General features: G+C 36.9%; 2 protein-coding genes across 3 annotated transcripts in view; both read left to right on the top strand.

The window, feature by feature from the left end:
* Positions 1 to 195: 195 nt before the first annotated feature.
* LOC107738623 (N-alpha-acetyltransferase 60-like) lies at positions 196 to 6,508 on the top strand. Of its 2 annotated transcripts, none has more exons than XM_016550400.1 (7): positions 196 to 527; positions 1,266 to 1,381; positions 1,472 to 1,601; positions 4,180 to 4,276; positions 4,355 to 4,589; positions 5,504 to 5,677; positions 5,774 to 6,508. In XM_016550400.1, the coding sequence occupies exons 2-6, from the start codon at positions 1,272 to 1,274 to the stop codon at positions 5,658 to 5,660; spliced, it is 729 nt and encodes a 242-aa protein (XP_016405886.1). In that variant the 5' UTR covers positions 196 to 527; positions 1,266 to 1,271; the 3' UTR covers positions 5,661 to 5,677; positions 5,774 to 6,508. The 2 variants fall into 2 exon arrangements, with proteins under 2 accessions (XP_016405886.1, XP_016405885.1); XM_016550399.1 differs by having other exon boundaries at positions 196 to 531.
* An 877-nt stretch (positions 6,509 to 7,385) lies between these two features.
* Positions 7,386 to 20,938, top strand: part of LOC107738622 (calcium-regulated heat stable protein 1-like) — a 20,885-nt gene continuing 7,332 nt past the window's right edge. The window contains exons 1-2 of the mRNA XM_016550397.1: positions 7,386 to 7,556; positions 20,068 to 20,284. Coding sequence (XP_016405883.1) covers positions 20,094 to 20,284 — 191 coding nt within the window. The 5' untranslated portion in view covers positions 7,386 to 7,556; positions 20,068 to 20,093. The remainder of the gene's footprint in view (positions 7,557 to 20,067; positions 20,285 to 20,938) is intronic.

Below are 20,938 nucleotides of genomic sequence, written 5' to 3'. Positions count from 1 at the left end.
AAAGTCTCATGATTTATTTCCAGAACATGATGCATGATGGGATACACTAAGCCTCGAATAGCGCTCCGGAGCGGTATTCGAGATAATGTGGGTTTAGTGTGCGTTAAGGGCACTGCGCTCTGGCGTTTTTAAGATCTGGGACAGTCTTGCGCACTTACTTCCTATCGCGCGCACGCGCTCTCAAGTGGCCAAGACCGCAAGTGTGGGTATTTGGACAAGGGGACAGACGCTGTTCGCGTACCCTACTCGCCTGTGTGATCGAGTTAAAGCTAAACAGGGACAACAGCGTCTACTACGGTCACAGAATTTGGTGTAACACCGGAAGTGTCTGCCCAGAGTTTGTCGAAGTGCTAACGGCTACGCTAATGCATTTCAGAGCGCAATACGATTCTCTGACTGAATGTGTCATCTCCATCCCGGACACAAATTTACACACTATCGCCATGCTACCGCAGCAGTGAACCGTCTTCACGGCAATAAAAAGAAACGACTGCATATTCTTCTGCTTATCCAAGCGGTGAAACTAGGCAGGTTAGGAATCATTTCGCATCCTAGCTAATGATTTCTGCATGTAGCTGTTAGCATGGAAACAAATAAAGGAAACTCGACTGACAGACTGATTTTTTGAACGCACTGCATTCCCACATCATGCTATTATAGATTTATTTAAATCTTCTAATTATTTTTTTTAGTTGGCTCAATGAAATCCATGTATGTCTTTTGACAGGCAGGAGTACTAACTAGCTGCTAGCTTGTGAGAGTATTCAGTTTTGGCTTTGTGTGGGTTTATAAAATTACTCAACAGTGTTTTGAATTGTGTTTGCTGTTCCTCGAGTTGAAATAGATTACAATGAAGTTACTGTAATTGACGCCTCCTTATGTGTCAGTATCATGTCAGTTGTGTAGTATTTGTTCAATTCAGTTATTTTCATTTGCTTATTCATTATGGCAAAATGTTTCTATTTACTTTAATATCGTATAATATGTTTCTGTTTTTCTTTACAGAAGACAACATTTGAGTTGACAGTAAACTGAAAGTAGCATGTGTATACTTATCACATTTCTCCTCAGAGTGACTATTTCATTGGTAGTGAGATGATAATAAACAAGTAGCTAAAAGCTTTTGAAAGCAAGTTATTGGGCATGATTTTTACACATACTGACTGCATTGTCCAAATCCATGAATCTTTTAACACATAATGGATTGAAAACCTATTCAGCTTGTTTTGCACTGCTGAACTCTTCATCTTAATTTGTTCTTTCAGGTGTGAATGACAGACGTGGTGTCTACCACCGCCCTCAGTGAAATAAAGCTCCGCCTACTCTGCCATGATGACATAGAGAGAATAAAAGTGCTCTGTGGCGAGTGGTTTCCCATTGAGTGAGTGCTAAAACATCTAAACAAACCATCCTTTTACACAGGTCATGTACAACACTAACACACTCTGTTATTGTTTTTGCTGTGTTTTAGGTATCCAGACTCATGGTACCATGACATCACATCAAATAAGAAGTTCTTCTCTCTGTCTGCCACCTTTAGAGGTGGAATTGTCGGGATGATTGTGGCAGAAATAAAAAGCAGAACGAAAGTGCACAAAGAGGTAGAGCTTGCATATGTATACTGAGACAGTGACACAAAGAGGAAAAACTGAAGAGTCAGAATAAAATAATTATTGTTGTAATGGTGCAGTACATTCTGTGCTTAAAGGAGTAGTTCATCCAAAAATGAAAATTTGAAAATGTACATACCCCCAGGCCATCCAAGATGTTACATCACTTTCTCACCGGTGGATCGCCTGCAGTGAATGGGTGCTGTCAGAATGAGAGTCCAAACAGCTAATAAAAAACATCACAATAATCCACAAGTAATCCACACGACTCCAGTCCATCAATTAATCATTAAGATGTTTTTATCTTCAAACAAGTCCTCTGTCCATAGTATTTCGTTCTCCAGTGAAAAGGTTGTCTCGTCTGAATCAAGAGAGAAATATGCGCAGAACAACTTACAAGCGAAAACAGTCTAAAACAGTTCTAATCAAATAGGTTAGTGGATTTTTTATGTGAGAGGACAACAGGGGATGGACTTTTGCGCTGGAGGAAGCAATATTATGGATTATGGACTCATATTTTAAAAGTTAAATCAGTGTCAAAATGATGTATTGTTTTCTTACAAACGCACATATTTTCACTCCAAAATACATTCATTGATGGACTGGAGTCATCAGAATGGCTTTATTGCCAAGTGTGTTTACATACACAAGGAATTCGTTTTGGTGTCAGGTGCTTCAAGTACAGACATAGTGCAGCCATGCATATAATTTAAGGTAATAAAGTGAAATAAAACACTAATAATAAAAGAGAATAGGCAATAAATAAAAAATATAATATGGTAATAAAATATAGAGAAAAAGAAAACATCAATAGACAGAATTGTGAATGTGCATATGAGCTATTTACAGATGAAAAATGTTGATAAGTTATTTACAGATGTACAGTCCTGAGATGTGTTGTTCAGGTGGAATATGGTCTGGGGGAAAAAGCTGTTCTCGTGTCTGGCTGTTTTGGTGCTCTGTAGCTCCGGCCAGAGGGCAACAGTTCAAAGAGGAAGTGTTCTGGGTGTGAGGGGTCCAGAGTGAGTGTGGATTATTATGATGTTTTTATCAGCTGTTTGGATTCTTATTCTGACGGCACCCATTCACTGCAGAGGATCTATTGGTGAGGAAGTGATGCAATGCTAAATTTCTCCAAATCTGTTCCGATGAAGAAACAAACCCATCTACATTTTGGATGATCTGAGGGTGAGTAAATTTTCTGCAAATTTTCATTTTGGGGTGAACTATTCCTTTAACCTGTATGAATATGTGAGAGAATGTTGTTTATGGTGTTTTGTGCTATTGAATAATAAATGTTTGGATGAGTAAAAAGTTACTTTGACCACAAACAATAGTTTCTCTGGAGCTTTGATGTAAAGGTTAATAATTAAGAATAAGATCATCTGACATATCCAAAGTCTTTTTATAGCGGGTGATTAATTAGGTTACAGACTAAATTTCTGCACGGATTTGACCTTCATTAGAAAGGATTTTGCCTCTTCATGGTACAGTTATGTCTCCTACTAAAGCTGTTTGCAGTTACTGTTTGTGCTCATGAGTGCTTTTATATTATGTAAGTTAGATATTACTGTTAGAATAATAATAATAATAATAATAATAATTGCCACACAATAAAATTGGCAGTGCTATTGATGAGCTTACCAAAATTGGTAAAAGATCAGGCTATATATAGAGTGACAGAGTAAAGTCCAGTTTCATTACTGATAGTACACATTAATGTTGTTGTGTGTTGAACATTCTTACAGCACTGGGGTAGATACTATTTCTGTATCTAATAGTGCTAGTTCGAATAGTCCTGAACTGTTTACCAGAGGGCAGAAAAGAGAGTGTGATAATGTGATAATATGTGATTTGTCAGGGTTTGAGTGTGATTTCTTCTTAAAGTGATCACAAGAGAAATGTGCAAAATTCTTTTAGCATTTTAATTTTAAATTTAATTTTAAATTTAATTATATTGGTGTGATTCATCCCCCCCACTATGTGTATATGTATATTATTATGCTACTGTTCAAAAGTATTGAACAAGGATACAGTAAATTAATCAAAAGTGACATTTATAATGTTACAAAAGATTTCTATTTCACATTAATGCTGAACTTTCTATTCATCAAAGAATATTAAAAATGTTTCCACAAAACAATTAACTAGCACAGCTGTTTTCAACAATGATAATAATAATGATTGTTTCTTAAGTAGCAAATCGGCATATTAGAATGATTTCTGAAGGATCATGTGACACCAAAGACTGGAGTAATGATGCTGAAAGTTCAACTTTGTATCACAGGAATAAATTATATTGTAATATATATTAAAATAGAAAAAGTAATTTTAAAATGTAATACTTCTTTACAATATTGCTGTTTATACTGTATTTTTGATTAAATAAATCCCAACTTGGTGAGCACAAGAGACTTATTTTCAAGAAAAAAAAATCTTATAAACTCTTTAACTCCCTCAATATGTCAGTTACTAATAACAAAATCCACACCATCACATTTGTTATTCCAGTATGTTCTCCCAGCTAACCGTCTGTGTTGCTAACTCAGCAAATATTTCTCTCCACCAGGATGGAGACATATTGGCCTCCAGCTTTCCTGTTGACACTCAAGTTGCGTACATCCTGAGTTTAGGGGTCGTGAAGGAATTTCGAAAACATGGAATAGGTGAGAGTTGACGTTTGTCTCACCTGTCCTTACAAACTGTGTGAACTGTCACTCATATTTCTTTCTCTCTCTTTGCAGGCTCTCTGTTGCTGGACAGTTTAAAGGAGCACATCTCCACCACGGCACAGGACCATTGTAAAGCCATCTACTTGCATGTGCTCACCACCAATAACACTGCCATTCACTTCTATGAGAACAGAGACTTTAAACAGCACCACTATTTACCGTATTATTACTCCATACGAGGAGTGCTGAAGGATGGCTTCACCTACGTCCTCTACATCAATGGTGGACATCCTCCATGGACTATCTTATATCCTTTGTGTTATCTCACGCATTTGTGTTCTTGTGTCACATTTATCTGTTAGTGGGAATAATCAAGGTGATTGGTAACTAGAGTTGCATGTTATGTAGGCTGATGAAGTGAAGTGAAGTGATGTGTGGCCAAGTATGGTGACCCATACTCGGAATTTGTGCTCTGCATTTAACCCATCCAAGTGCACACACACAGCAGTGAACACACACCCGGAGCAGTGGGCTATAACTAAAAATGTAATTATCATTATTGATACCAAATGATTTTACCTGAGAATGTGTTAATTGGTGTTTTTCCATTATTGTTTGTACATGCACAGCATTTTAGTGTGACTCATGTTAATGTGCCCCATGTTTCAATGGTACTGGCATCATATAGAAAATTAAACTACTACTAAATTTATTACACTACTGCTCAAACGTTTGGGGTCAGATGTAAATAATATATAATAAAAATAATCAATCCTGGATCCAGTTTCCACAAAAATATTAAGCATCACAGTGATTTTCAACATTGATAATAATAAGAAATGTTTCCTGAGCAGCATATCAGCATGTTAGAATGATTTCTGTAGGATCATGTGACACTGAAGACTGGAGTAATGATGCTGAAAATTCAGCTTTGCCATCACAGGAATAAATGTAATAATATAATAATAATATTTTACAATATTTCTGTTTTTACTGTGATTTTAATTCAATTAATGCAGCTTTGGTGAACATAAGACACATATTTCAAAAATATTTTAAAAATCTTATCTCCAAACATTTGAACAGCAGTGAATATTCTCAGTTGTCTAGGAGTCAGGTAGCAATGTAATCTCCAAAATCACAACATAGGTCCCTTAATATACTGGTCTGAAATTGAACTGTAAATGACTGGCAGAAAGCATTCCTTAACTCACTCAGCACTGATTATATTCATCGTATAAGTTCGGCACTGGCCAGTCTGAGCCCCTGCTCAATTCCTCAGAGAATTTACCGGCAAGCACAGAATCTGCTGCGCAGCTTTCTGCCATGGTCGAGCATCTCTTCCAAGAGCGGCATTGAGTATAGCAGAACCATGTGAGGTCACGACAGCGCAGGGTAAGCCTGACTCATCCACCTACAGCGTTCACCTCTTTCCACTCTGAAATGTGTCATTCATTTTCATCTAAGCTCTAATGATGTCTTATTTATCAGGTGGAAGAGATTGATTTGTGTGGGTCACATCAGATGCCGAAGAGGAATGTGAAGACTGATATCAGATCTCTCTGGACTCGAGCAGTGTATTATACTTGTACATTATATATGTATATACATATATATACTTTAATTAATATATGCATAGTCATTATTAGATTGCCCACTTAATATAAACTCTCCACTTCATGCCTGTAATTCTGCTGCTGTGTAGAAATATTCTATTGTTTATCCAGAATTTTTAATATAAATAGATTTTTTTATTATTATTTGTGCCTGTTCTATATAGATGATTTTAGGGTTTGATGGTAGAAGTATGCATACTTTTTCATTTAGTCATTGACATGCATGTCAAGCTCTAGTGTTTTTTTGTTTTTTTTGTGCAGGAACACTTTGACACTAAGCATATATTTTAGCCCCCAGTTTGAAGTTTTTTAATAACATTTGCACAGAGGCAATGAATGTAGTGTTGCTATGAAGGGAAAAAAACAGTTACAGACAACCCTCCATCTCGCCAAATGTATTGCTACTGTCAAATGCAAATGTGAAAACTCTTTTTAAATTCAGATCATCTTAATTTAGCTAGAGAGTTATATCCTGCCATTCCATGCAGTGTACTTTCTGTTCTTTTAAAGGGGAAATAAATGAATCTTGTGCGGAAGAGAAATGCTTGAATTTCGGGTTGTTGCTGTGAATCAGGGATTTACACACAAAATAAACAGATTTAAAAATGAACACTCCTGCATTACATGACTTACAATATCAAAAAAGTTATTTATCTGTGTTTGACATCCATTCATGATGCCTTTGGTGAAACACACTGGTTCATCGGGAAAGAAAGTTTACAAACATTTCTGTGAGATTACAAGAGGAATCTTTCAGAAACCGTTCTATCATATGTAATTGGTCTTCATGTATTTGTAAAATATGTTTAGTCTATTTCCGGATCTGTAAAAACACAATTTGAAAAATATTGAGTTTTCGAAGACAAAATAGCATGTATGAATAGCTGTTTTGAACAAGTTATCATTATAGGTAATAGAACCACTATCACCTTGTACTTTTGAGTTTGAGATTGTGTGTAAATCTACAATTATTCTCCAATCTGTTTTTAATGTTGCATTCTTGTGAACTGGTACATTGTTGTGTTTTACATTTAATTGTATTACATTTTCATTGTGTAGAATCTAAACGGGAAATGTTTTACACTCTTATAGTAAAAAATACAAGAAGAGAAGATGGTGAACATGTAGGTGACATGAAATATTGAAAGCAGTAACTGAAATGTTTTTCATAATCTTACCAGATAGTCTCTGAATTGTGAAGCACCCTCTAGTGTTCATTGAGTGGGATGTTTTTGTAATGTTCACAAAATGAATTTTATTTGTTGAATTGCTCTTGCATCCCTCCATTTGTTTCTTCTTCATTTATGAATTGATTATTCATTCATGCACTAAGAGCATTTTGAGATGACCTATAGGTAAGAGAGATAATAAAAAATAAATAAACCAAGATTGTGCAACCATTTGTTTGAATAGCATTATGTTAATTTTTGTTTACATTTCAAACTCGGAATATTTTAGGTCTTACGGTAATTGTCATTTAATGATGTAATTTTGGATGGCTTCGGTTTAGTCACGCCTCTTTGGACCCTCATTCAGAGTGAGACGGAGACCAGCAAACGCCAGGCACCTACTTTCTGTTGAGGCTGCTTTTCGTTTTGTTTTTAACCGACTCCAAACAGTTTACGGTTGTTTTCTTTGGCTCGTGCACATTGCTAACGGTGAGTGATGCTGTGATTCTTTTTGAAATGATATATCCAAACAAAGTGACTTGTTTTTACGAAAGTGAAAGAAAAGACACTTGCGTGTTCGTGAATTATTCAAGAGATTAAATGAGTTACAACGAGAGATGTTCGCTGTTTAAAATCTGTTAGACGTCCTCTGTAAATGCTAAACATTGTACCTCCGTAAATGCTAAACATTGATTAATTTCTCTTTTGGAGGTCTGACTAATCTGTTGCATCTTTGCTCGATCATCGGCATCGTTCTGCTCTCTTGTTGTACATTTCTTTTTGAATATGTAACTTTCAAGGTTTCAGGTGTGAGATATTGTAGAAAGTTTGAGCAAATGAATGAAATCAAGAAATAAAGTGGTTTAATTAATTCATAAAGAGTTGAGTTGGTGAAGGGAGGGGTCAAAGCGCAGCTCGTCGAAGTAACAATACTATTAAACATGTGCCACTATTCTAGGAAATATACAGGAAAAATGTGTGTTTCGTGTAAAGAATGTTTTGGTGGGAGACTGACGCTCAGATGTTGACTTAATATTGCAGTTGACACCAGATGACAGTGAAAAACAGATCCTCCCTAGAGATGTGCGCTGCTTTTCAGTTTTGCTGTGCCAGGACAAATAACAAAGCAACTTAGTGTTCTTTATTGCTTTTGATGTAGCGCTACAAAAAGTGTCTCAGTGTCGGGTTGGTGACTTAATCTTCAAGAACATTGTACAGTAGCATGAAAGGTAGACGTGACCTTTGGCAACTCTTCCACCTTACATACATAGTAAAAAATGCGCCATAGAAAATGTACATAGTAAATAATACGTTAAATTAACATCTTGATTAATGCATTACATTAGTTTAGGATTTATAAGACATAGACCTATATAAAGCTGTATGTTTTGAACATAATTTTGTTTTTCCATTTTGTTGAATTATTGTTATTGTTGTTGTTATTATTGTTGTTGTTGTTATTTTTACCCAAAATGAAAATTATATTCTGCTGAATGCAAAAGTAGCCTAGACATTAGCTTGACTGATGTATCTGGTTGCTGTTTTCTACGCATTTCTATGTTTTCTATCTAATGAGGACCGAATCTGTAATCTTTTTTTGTTTGTTGTCATTTTGCAATTTGACAATCTCAGTCTGCAGTGACTTAAGTTATGTTGGATGTTTTTCAAAAAATAAAAAATAAAATCCCCCCACCCCCCGCTGGAAAACTAATTCCAAATTGGTTCATCATATAGGTTTGGAATATATATGAGTAATGTTACCTTCAAGTCATATTGGAAAGACTGTATTTACAGGTTGAACCACTGATCAGTGGGCCACCACAAAGTTGGCGAGTGGGTAAACTTGAGATGTTTTTATTTGAGCTCGCAATTGGAGTCAGTTAGAAAAAATACACAGACACAGTGAATGCAGCATCTGTATTGATGGTACAATTGTTGAAATTATTAGCATTATTTTTTTTAATTTACAATAAAACTAGCTACTAGATACAAAAATACAAAATACAGTTGTGATACAATATATAACGATTCAGTTTACATTCTAAATTGAATAAAAACATAAAGCAAAAACACACCTGATGCAGATTATGTATCACTTTTAGAAACAGATTTCCAAAATCTTGCTTTATATTTTTGAAATAAAAAAATAAAAAAGGGTTCATCAGCATTTTGCTCTGACCAAAGTGATTTGAGTGCACCTGAGGTTGTAAATTAATTAGATCTTCCCAACTCGTATATACAAACTTCCCTGCAGGACATCATCATCATCATAAGGATCACTGATTGTTTTAGGTGATCTCATTTATTGTTGTTTAGTTTATTATTCTTGATTTGAGGCTGCAAATGATACTGTAAACATTGGAGGTTACCATATCCAGGCTGATGTTCGATACTTTTCCCCAAAACTGAAGTCACAGAGCTTAAAGAATCCCAGTGATATGGTGCCCCTCAGATGGGATGTTTTTGTATCTTGAGGTTGCTGATCCATTTTTTAAATTCTTTTGAAAGACAGAAAAAAATCATTGCATCATAGTGTAATGTACCAGAAGTTAATTTCTTAAAAATGATTTTGTGTCTTCACCTGAAGAACACATTGCATTATTTACTCATTTCTACATAGGCCATTGGGCCATGCTTTCAATTACGTAACTGATAGTTCTCCAGTTGTAATATTGGATTTTGGGGAGTGACAGCATACCCCGTTGGGACCTTATACAGACAACTAGAGGTCATAGTGTACTGAATCTGTTACTGTGACTAGAAGAAATACTGCAGTGTGCTCTCATTACATAATTATAAGGTTATCCAGACAGAGATTTTATTAACAGGATTTTCTGTGTGTTGTGTGACCTGCTAAAAACATTGATTAAGAGGATGTCTCTCTGTGTAATCCTATCATTGAGTTAATGGAGAGCACGATAACTTAAAGTTACCGAAGAGTAAAACTGAGAGGACACGCATGTTTTAATGTAATATTAAAGACATGCGGATGGCTACCTGATCATCTGTTTATATAGACTAGCACAATCTGTTGCAGTACAAACTCAAGACAATGACAAAGCTCATAGTCAATAAGGAAGAGGATAATAAAATGGCAAATTATGATAATTGTTTCTAGAAGAAAGCACCTTGAAGTTTTGATCTGTCAGAGAATACCATTGAGATGTAAATTCGTTTTCAAAGCCTCTTGACAGAATAGATTTGGCCTTTTCAACTCTACCAGTCATATATTTGTATTACAAAGATCATATTTTGCAAGATCCACCACCATGGGTGTGACCTATGCCTTTCATGTATATCTGTTCATATTGTACAATCCCAACCTCAGCCAAGCAGGACCAAATGAGTTGAACCTAGTAACAGGTGGAATCCGCCTGTTATTTCATTCTGTTTCATGCAATGCTATTTCATTTTGTTTGTTGTTACGTACCAGAGAACTTCATGAAAGCTGTTCTATTTGCTTTTCGCAGGTTCTGGAAAAACTACAGAATGGCCAGCCTTGAAATATTGTACTGATAAGAACCAGTATCCAAGAAACAAATACTTACACAAGTCTTTTCTCTCATATAACTGTAATAGTAAGTTTTATCATCAATATTACTTAGAATTGTATCGTAAAAATACATTTGTTTCTGCCTATTTCAAGGATAACAGTGGCCTAAGTGTGTCTAAATCTACTACATAAAATTTTAATGATTCTAGGTTGGACTTGTTATAATTGTTGTATTTATTTAGTGTGGAGTTAAGACTATGGAGGAGTTTGATGCTGATATAGAAATAAAAATAGATAAATATATGTTGGGATGAATGCGCATAAAAAAAGCTTATTATGTAGTATTTATAGTAACTGTATTGTTGGAAACCCATCAGTCCTGGGAGAAGGAAACTACCCTTACAGTTTTGATTAGCTGTTTCCTGGTTGTGTCCTTTGATTGAACAAAAGGTCCGTGTCTCCCTGTTTTCTCCTGCTAACCTTTGTCTCAAGGCCATTTGGAAATTTGGATTACGTTTCCAAGATATTTCAGTCATAATCTGACATTTCAAACATGATCTCCACCCTTCTGAAAAACTAAGCTTTCCCTGTTTTCCATCATGCACTCTCAGAAAAAAAAGGTACAAAAGCTGTAATTTTAGGTACTAATATGTACCTTTAAGGTACCAATATGGACTGTTTAGGTACAAAGGTGTGACTTTTGAAAAGGTACCGCCCCAGTGACAGCCTTTGAGTGTGTAATCTGCATTTCTAAATAATCAAAATCGGCATGTCAGCTTGTATCAGCTTTTTGTTTTTTGTGGTTAGACCTGAATATGTTCACAGATGTATTTGTGCACAAGTTCAGCAATGGCATTTTGTCAGGATAGGTTTAGTTTTTGTGGGGCAAGTGAATTTGAATATAGTGTAACTTCATTTAGATTTAAGACCATTAAAGGGATAGTTCACCTAAAAATGAAACTATTTACTCACTCTCATGTCGTTACGAACCTGTATGACATTTTCATGTGCAGAAATATTTACTTGATTTCAAGAAGTATCTTTTGTCTTTCTGTTCAGTGTATAAACAATGGAGAATGTGTTGAGCTCTCTGTGTTCGAACAGGTCAAATTCATATGTCTGTTGCACGTGGCTTTACAAAAACAGGAAATGACATGTTGCTGTGACTGCTATTGCTGTCATTGAAGTATATTCTGCACAATGAAAGCGCATTCCTGAATGGTAGAGACTAAATGTAAAAATTGAAGACTCGGTTATTGATTAAAAAAAGACTCTCCTCTCAGAGTCTAATATGTCACTGGAGAAAGTTGTGTTTGTTCTCTCATTCATGCTCCATTCAAACTTATTGAAGCCATAACAGTAGGGTCTGAGTCAGAGCTGTCCTTGCCCCATGAAACTGTGGGCCGGATTCAATAGTGTGCCGTCACTGTGTGTAGCAACATCTATTGATGAGAATGTAGGCATCTGGACCTGGCAGAGGTTTTAGTCATTTTGTCATTCATTGTCATTTTAGGCACATTATTTCATTTCCTGCAGGCTGTGATGCATACAAACTCTTTATTATATTCATCCATCAGTTTATATCCATTTAGCATGTTGTCCCCAGGGAAAACATGGGCAGGAGTGGGCATGTTATTGGACGAATGCAGCTGAGGTTGGCGTGTACTATGCTGGTGTGATAATGATTGTTGTTGATTCCATTAAGTGGTGTAGTTTTGTTAAGTGTCTCTCTTAACTCGCATTTTGTTGGAAATGTACTTTCATTGGATCGTTAAAAGGCAATAAAAGCTGTGCTGCACACTTACTGTGTACTTTACAAACTGAACCTCTTCAGGTGCTTTCAGCCCTTGAGTGCAGACAAACAGATAATTGTCACCCATGCAACATTCCCACCTCCAGACTCGTCGTTTGGATTCTCTTTATCTCTCCATCACTGCTGTATTTATACTCGCCAACTTCACGGAAGCTCCGCCCACCAACACAGGCTACAGGTGGAGTGCAAGAGGGGGAGGTGGTTGATTCGACCAAGGTTGCCGCATTGTACCCAAGCACACTGTTGCTGGTGAGTAGCCCGGTCATGTCAAGGGCAGAGATGAGATTGATTTCAGAGCTGCTTGTTAGTACACTTGCTAGATCAGGTGCAGATTAGTAAATCAGCAGTTACATACCGTACATAGCTGTCTGCTGATGACGCACACTTGTAGTCTTTCTGCTGGGGTTGTTTATCCCACCAATCAAGCTTGGAGGGAATATCGTATAGATTCTGTGTACGTGAAGACAGAATTTGTTCACGGCCTTTGCATGCTTCATTTATTTTGTATTATTTGTATACTTCATGTAAAGAGTATGCTGAACATTTGACTTGAAAGCTCTAGAATGTCACCCAGCAAACAGGAAACATTCTCATATTTTTGGCTAGCGTTCTGGCAAAGTTCTCTCAAAGTTATGAACAAACGTTCATCCAGTAATGTTAATAGAATGTTCATTCAGAGTTAACTGGTCTTTAATGTTCTAAAACCATTCTTTCTTATTTATTCTTATTTATTCATCATGGAACATTTTTCTGTTTTCTGGGTGTTTGTCTTAACATTTTTTAAATGTTACTACTTGTTTCAGAACGTTCCGAGAGCATTCAAGTAACTTTCCAATAATGGTTGCATGATGAGAAACGAGAAAATGGAATGTTCCTCTGATATGCGTATACACTGGGGGGAAAAAACTGGTTCAGAAACTGGTGCAGAAACAGTTTTCACTCAGAAATTGCTAGTAAATTTCACAACTAATTACAAAGAAATGGCAAGTAACGCATTGAAATAAATGTCACATTTTGAAGTAGAAGGACAGAAAAAGAGTATCTTTTATGTATATATATACCATCTTTGTAAAATATTTTTTTACAGTTTATAACCAAGGAGAAACTTTTTTTGTTTTAAAATACATTTAAAAAAACGATGTTTTGAACATTCAGAGAACATTAACATAACTCACTGGGAACGTTAGCAAATGTTCTTGGAATGTATTTTTGTTAGCTGGAGGCATGAACACGTAAAAGTGTAATCTTGTGACCATATTTTGTTAAACTAGTTGTTGTGGGCAGTACTTGAAACTGTTTCATTACTGCTGCCTTGACATACGTTTCCTGTTAGGTGACGTCAATGCAAATGTACATGTTCTGGCCCTGCTGCATGTTTTATTCCCCGTTTTTTATGAGTGCGCAGCTTGTGGTAGTATTTTAAGTCCTTATTGACCTTAAGACGTAAACTGAAATCATATTTTGTCTACAAAGACCTGTTCTATTGTGCTATATTGCATACTGGCATGGCATAGTTTAGGATTCCTGATTACAATATGGCTTCGTGCTCCTATTGTGGAAGGCTAGTGCCAGACGGAGTTATTTGCCTATGCAGGCAGATTTTTCAACAACAAACTCTGGTTATAGGTGGAGTTGATGGAAAATTAAATTCCATAATTCCACAGTAAATTCCATAGCTGACCTTAGTGTGGTCTGTGTGCTCATCCTGAGGTCATGTCTTCCTCCTCCTGTTGACCTTTATCTAAAAGCAGTTGTTTGGTTTTAGACCTGTTTGAAATTATGGACAAATTGTCTACCAGCTAGTTTCTCTGTGTACTGCATATTCAACAAATCATGCAAGTATATGTTTAAAACTTTGGTGTTAGAAAGATTTGTTTTGTCTTTTGGTTCGGTGTGCATGTGTACCGAACAAATACATTGTTTTAACTAGTGCTGGGCGGTATACCGGTTCATAAAAATATACTGCAGTATTTCCTCTCAATCAGTAGAAAATATGGTTAACACCCGGTCATGCATGAAAAAAAAAATACCGTCATGTACTGTGAAACTAATATAGTTTTGAAAAATACCTTGATATAAATCTTTGGTCATACCGCCCAGCAGTAGTTTTAACCACTGCACGAGTGGAACTTCAGCGGTGCGAAAACGCCAAAAAGTGGGTAGTTCCACAATTAGTTCTGGTACTATGAAAAGGTTCCTGCGGTGCGAAAGGCCCTAAAGTGTCATCTTTCAAATGATCTCCTTTTTTTTCAGGAAATTCAAACAATAAATGCTGCGCAACAGATCAATGTATAAACACACTGTATAATCATCCCTTCCTTCTTACTACTAGTTTTAACGCAAAATAAACATGAATGAACATCTCATGCCTCATGTAATCGCTCAATCAGTGTTTCAACCTTTAAAAGACGGCAACAAAACAGCTTGTAAACAAAATGTAATGTACCATTTCATTTACCTCAGGCAGGGCATCAGTGTCCACAGCTCGTTGGTTCACTATAAATTAAGTCTAGAGAAGAGCATTTCGCGAAATATATACTATTATATTATGTTATTATGTTATATTTAAAAAATAAATAGTAGGCCTAATTTAATTTAAGTTTGGGCTCTGTTGTTAACTGTAACATTGTATGCCTAATGCATAAGGGCTCACTATAGTTTAGAGCAGAAGTCCCCAACCACCGGGTCGCGACCCACTACCGGGCCGTGGAAGAATTGCTACCGGGTCGCAAGAACGTTCTGGGAAAAATGTGTAGCCTATATATATATGACACTCTGTTATTTATTTATGTTAATGATTGTTCTAATTGTGTGAGACGCGGGAGCTGATGGCAGGGGGCGGTGGATATTTGTGGCGGTCAATGTGGATATTGCGGATGAGTTCTTCTGTGTCATCACGTTCTATTAGTTCTACAGCTTCAGTTTCGGAACTTTCACGCTTAGTAACACATACAGCTGTTCCCTCACCACAGTGCAACAGTGAAAAGGGACCCGTTCCGAACGTTGTTTAAGCGACATACTTACGTATTGCGGTATTTGAAAAATTCATATCAAAACAAAAATAAACACCGGTATTCGGTATGAACCTGTATACCGCCCAGCACTACTCTGATCTGTCACATATTAGGAGTTAAACGGATCGCAGTTGATCCGTAATACGTACGGATGAGACCCTACCGTTCGGCACGCACGTGATTCGCAGATTAATTTGCCAATTTACACGAACAAGCAGTTTTAAACCACAAAAAGAAGAAACGAAAGAGAGCTCAATTCGTTACTCACGCGCTGTTCTCGCACACAATGAAAGCGCTCACAAGAGACGTGTTTCAGACAGCGCGGAAATACCGAGGTGCTTATACATACACATAAAATTAGCCTATGTCAAAAATCCTTCACGGCATGGTCATTCTCTGTGCTTTAAATATTTTTTTTATTGCTCCAAAAAAAATAGTCCGATCTGTGATAAAAAAAAAAACACAATATAATGCGTTGAACCACTATATAATGCTATTATAATACTATATAATAACCTAATATATATGTATAGCCTAATATATATATATATCCCCCCCTATACTGAACCTGTTTTTTTTTGGGACATCAAAACCGAGGTACGTACCGAACCGTCATGTTTGTGTACCATTAGGGCTAACACTAACCTAACCCTAACCCAATATGGCCGCACTATTGAAGGAAGCCCGCCTTCTGAGTGAAAGAGCCAATCGCTAATCGCTAAAGTCAGCGCATCATTGCAGCTGCCGTTAGAAGTCCCGGTTGCTATCCACCTTTTTCTTCAACGCGGAAGTAAGCCTATGGGTGAGACTTCCGGTTCATTAGCCGCTATAGGTAAATAACGAGGAGAATAACAACGTGCAGTAAACGGTAAAACTGTTTGCACTACAAACCAGTGTGTTCATAATTAAGATAATACATTAAAATAATATGATAACACACACCAACTTTCAATATCAAGCAGCAAAACTTCATCTGGAGGCAGATGAGACCGGAAGCCAGACCCATAGAATTTACAAATGGCCGTGCCCATTTTTACAACAAGAAAAAGGTGGATAGAAACAGTCAGCATTCAGAGACCTGCGCTTATGACTGCGCATGCGCACTGGCTGGTCTAGCCTGAAAAATAAGATTTATTAATGCTATTTGAGCAAAAGAAACAACATTTTTAAGACAGTTGTTGTCAGATTCATTAGTGATTTCAAATATGAAATTTAATCGTAAGCTTGATGAACAGTTTTGGAGAATTTGATGTTTCCCCATTCAAAGAGATAGGAGCTGCACTTGCATGCCCCAGAGGCGTTTCAAAGATGGCCGCCGAGTGACATGCCTTGCTTTAAAGGGGTTTTGTTACTATCAGGATACGAAGAGACTTTCAACCAGCATAACAAAAATATTTTTTGAACCATATCACCTACCCTGCCTTTAATGATTAAAAAATTATACAAAAAAGCTAAATGGGTATACACACTACTGCTTTTATTTAAAAAAATTGTTTTTAAAGTAACCCTAAACAATAACAATAATAATAATAATCGATAAAACTCAAAGTGTAGTGCAATATGACATATTTCTTACTCCGTAATTAAGAACCTAACATGCACAGTTTTTTATTGTGATGTACAACCTTAATGAAAATAAATGACAATTGTAATAATTCCCTCAATAACTCCTTTAATGTGTTGGTTACAAAAAAATTCTTTGAGATTGAATTGTTTGAATTGTAATATCATCCTTAGATTCTTCCTAGTATCTTTGTTTTTATTTCAGCAGGGTGCAAGGGCAAATATCACACCCTGGATAGGGGGTCCTGAAATATTGTCTTTGGTATAATGAAATTCCATTCAGAGGGGCAAAGGTTGAAAACCACTGCTGAAGAGTCTGCTTCATATAAACAGAATTCCTTACAACATTACTGTGGTGATATCGTGGTACAGTGACAATAATACCCTGGTGTTGTAATATGTACTGTCAAAATATGTTGTAAATGATTGCCAAATTCATATATTGTGGTATTTACATGGTGTTCAAAATACCAGGAAAAAATAAAAAACATGGTCATACCATGGTATGTTTTTTTTTTGTATGTTATGGAAGTTTCTTCCTCCTGATGGGATGAACTGCCTGTGTCCTTTTCTGCTGATGTGTAGGTAGATTGAACGAGAGCAGAAGCAAATGTTCACCCATGCATCAGTACCTCAGCACACAATCAGTGCTGTATAATTGGCCCTGGCTTTTAAACACTAACTGGCCTCATTTTCTGTTTATGGGGCATTCAGAGCCTGACAGCAGAAAGCTATAATTGCAGTGATGTAATCCAAGGTACAAAGGGGCCCTTTCTCATCTTGCATCTCTCGAGGGAACCGTTGGCAGTGTGTTGCCATGGCAGAGCCGCCTGGTAGTGTCCGGAAAGCCGCTTTGCCACTTCTTGGGTGCGATTTGAAATAATCAAATTATTATTTAATATGCTTTATTGCGCATAAGGAACATCTTTTGTGGTCATCCCGCTCTTGTTATGATTTGTGTGGGCTGTAATGGCCCTGAGGAGAGCTATGACAATGGGGGAGGGTTCGCGATGCATTCGGTGCCATTTCCTGCTGTGATTACTAGGGATGCTTGACTCTTCGTGGCCCGTTCATGTTAACATGCAGCGCACCAGTGCATCATTTAACAGATTCTGCAACCAAGTCCTGCTCGACCAGGGGGATTGAACCTCTAGTGGCTTAACCAAATGCTCTGCCGGCAGTGCAAGTTTTGTAATATCTTCCCAGACAGGGGGGATCAGTCAGATAAGGCTAAGAAAGGCTAAACGTGGCTTGCAGCATCAACAGTGAAAGATCACATTACTGTCACAAATGGGAGCTGCAGCCTGCGGCCACTGGAGGCTTGTGTTTCAGTGCTGGTGGCTATCAAGGATGCTGGAAGACAAAGTCAAAGGGTACCGCTGACATTCGGTTTGTTAAAAGTTGTTTATGAATAATATACTGTATGAATAGTTAACATTTATAATAGGTGTATTTAAAATGAGTATGCAAGTGAGAGATGCAGCAGAGCTTGGATATAGAATGTTATAGCTGTATATTTAGATGCAGGAGAAAAAAAAACAGGCTTCATGTCTCATGTTTCAGGAGTAAAGTAACTAATTGCTGATCTGAGTCATCCAGAGTTTGGTTTGTCAAGTGGCTCCCTGAGGATGTGTTGCATCCACTACTGTGTACACTAGATATATTGAGTTACCTGAGATCTCTGTCAGTGTCACAGGGCAGCTTATCTGAGGAATTGTATTATTATTATTATTATTATTATTATGTTTTGTTTCAGAGCAGTGGAAAATTCTCAAAAGGATGGGTATCAGGTATCTTTTTTATGATGAGTGCCACATATTCTCAGTTATTGCTTATTTTGGACCCTTTTCAGTGGAGATTATTAAAAATGTTGATTTTTATATGCTGCTTGTAAGCGTGTAATATGAACATATTAGATCTATATATTTCAAGATAAAAAATTATAAGAAAATCAATCAGATGATATACTGATTTATTGATAATAAGACAAAATTGCATATCAATATATTTGCTGAGAAAAGAGAAATTTTTTTTTTATTAATAATTTTTATTATAGTATAATTAGGGCTGTCGCAATATCAGATTTTCTCTACACGATTATCATGGCCAAAATACTTCAATAACAATTAATTGTTATAATAATATCTATATACATTTTGGAACCAAAAAAAAAATGCCATCAGTCACATTCCTCTTAAACATTGTCATTGTGTTATCACAATGAATCACACTATATGTGAGTAATATATGTAGGAAGCCAAAGACAGAGTTTGTGACCACAACCGTACAAAAGTGTACAAAAAATAACCTGTCGACACTACCTGCAGACTCTTTTTACAGAATCTAAAAAATCCCCACACTGACAAGCTCCACTTTTTTTTTTGGAATGTGGGTAGAGTGTCTTGTTTTTGCTGGTCATCTTCTCTGACATGATTTTGTGCAGCAGTAGAAGCTACACACTGCATTGTCGTCGTCTTTTTATCTGTTTTATGATGAGTGGCAATCAGCGTTACGATGCAGCACAGACACCTATTATGTTGGAGTGTCAACCAGATTGTTACTGGTTCTGGATTATTTACAATACTGCTGTAGGGATATGCCGGTATCAAATTTTCATGTTGCGATTAATTGCTAATGCTTTTATCACGGTATGCGATATTATCACGATATTGAAATTTAGTTTAAAAAAAGTGCTGTCATAATACAGTATAACAGGTGGGAAAAGTATTCTTAAAATTCATTCAGAATTCGGAATAATTTGTAATATATAATTATTCACGGTATTTAGAAGTGCCCACCATAACAATATCGTGCATATTCATTACCGTGATATATCGCATTACCGAATACAAGTCTATACTGCTGTATGTGTAGTATTAACATGACATCAGTATTTAATTTTTTAAATATTACTGTTATCATCATTACTGCTGGTGTATTAACATATCACTGGTCTGCAGTCCATTTTGCAATTTTGCGTTTGTCACTCTGCAGTTTTTGTTTTCAATTCATGTACACATCCAGACAAATGTCATGCTTTGTATTTTAAGGAAATGCTGCTAGAGAACCTATTTCAGTCCTAAAAGCTCAAGTTCCTCACCGTTTCTGTCTTCCCAGTATCCTTTGAGTGTCCCACCATCAGCATGTCCTCAGGCGCATCTTCTCCTGTGAAGTCCACCACCCCTCCTCTGTCCCCGCTGTCGCCAGTCTCTCCAGTTTCCCCCAGCTCTCTGCGTCTGCCTGCCTGCCGCCAAAGAGACCGGTCACCCTCCCCCATGAGGGGCTACCTGATTCCCAGCCCCCTGCCCACCCGCCGCAACCGCACCTGCTCAGCGTGAGTACAGCCACAACCATCTACTGTCGCCCCCAATTCATTTCATGCCTTCATGTGTTTGTGTGTGTGTAGATAGATATTTCAATGTCACATGATCCAGAAATAATTCTGATATGCTGATTTGGTACTCAAGAAACATTTCTTATTTTTATCAATGTGAATAGCTGTGCTGCTTAAAGGGGTCATATGATGCGATTTCAATGTTTCCTTTCTCTTTGGAGTGTTACAAGCTCTTGGTGCATAAAGAAGATCTGTAAAGTTGTAAAGACTAAAGTCTCAAATCCAAAGAGATATTCTTTATAAAAGATAAGAGTCAACCACGCCTACCTAAAACGGCTCGTTATAACACGCCCCCACATATCTACGTCACGATGTGGGAAGATTTGCATAACACCGCCCAAATGTTCACGCAAAGAAAGAAGTCGTAACTTTTATTCTCGCTGTAGTATTGTTGTTGCCGCCACTGCCATGTCGTGAAGGCGCTGTGTGTTTCGTTGTGAAAGCGAAACTACTTAGTTTGGCCTTCCAAAAGAGGACACAACTAGAAATCAGTGGTTAAGTTGTACGGACAATACGTTTGTATTTTTGCTATAGTTTGACTTTTTTTGTCCCGCACCTGAGCCCTGTGTGGGTTTGTGGGATGTGCGCAACTTT

This window comes from Sinocyclocheilus rhinocerous, unplaced genomic scaffold (assembly GCF_001515625.1).
Source record: "Sinocyclocheilus rhinocerous isolate Xijiao unplaced genomic scaffold, SAMN03320098_v1.1 scaffold1155, whole genome shotgun sequence".
Lineage (NCBI taxonomy): Eukaryota > Metazoa > Chordata > Actinopteri > Cypriniformes > Cyprinidae > Sinocyclocheilus > Sinocyclocheilus rhinocerous.
The sequence above is the reverse complement of the archived record's forward strand: the minus strand, read 5'-3'. Positions and strand labels throughout refer to the sequence as shown.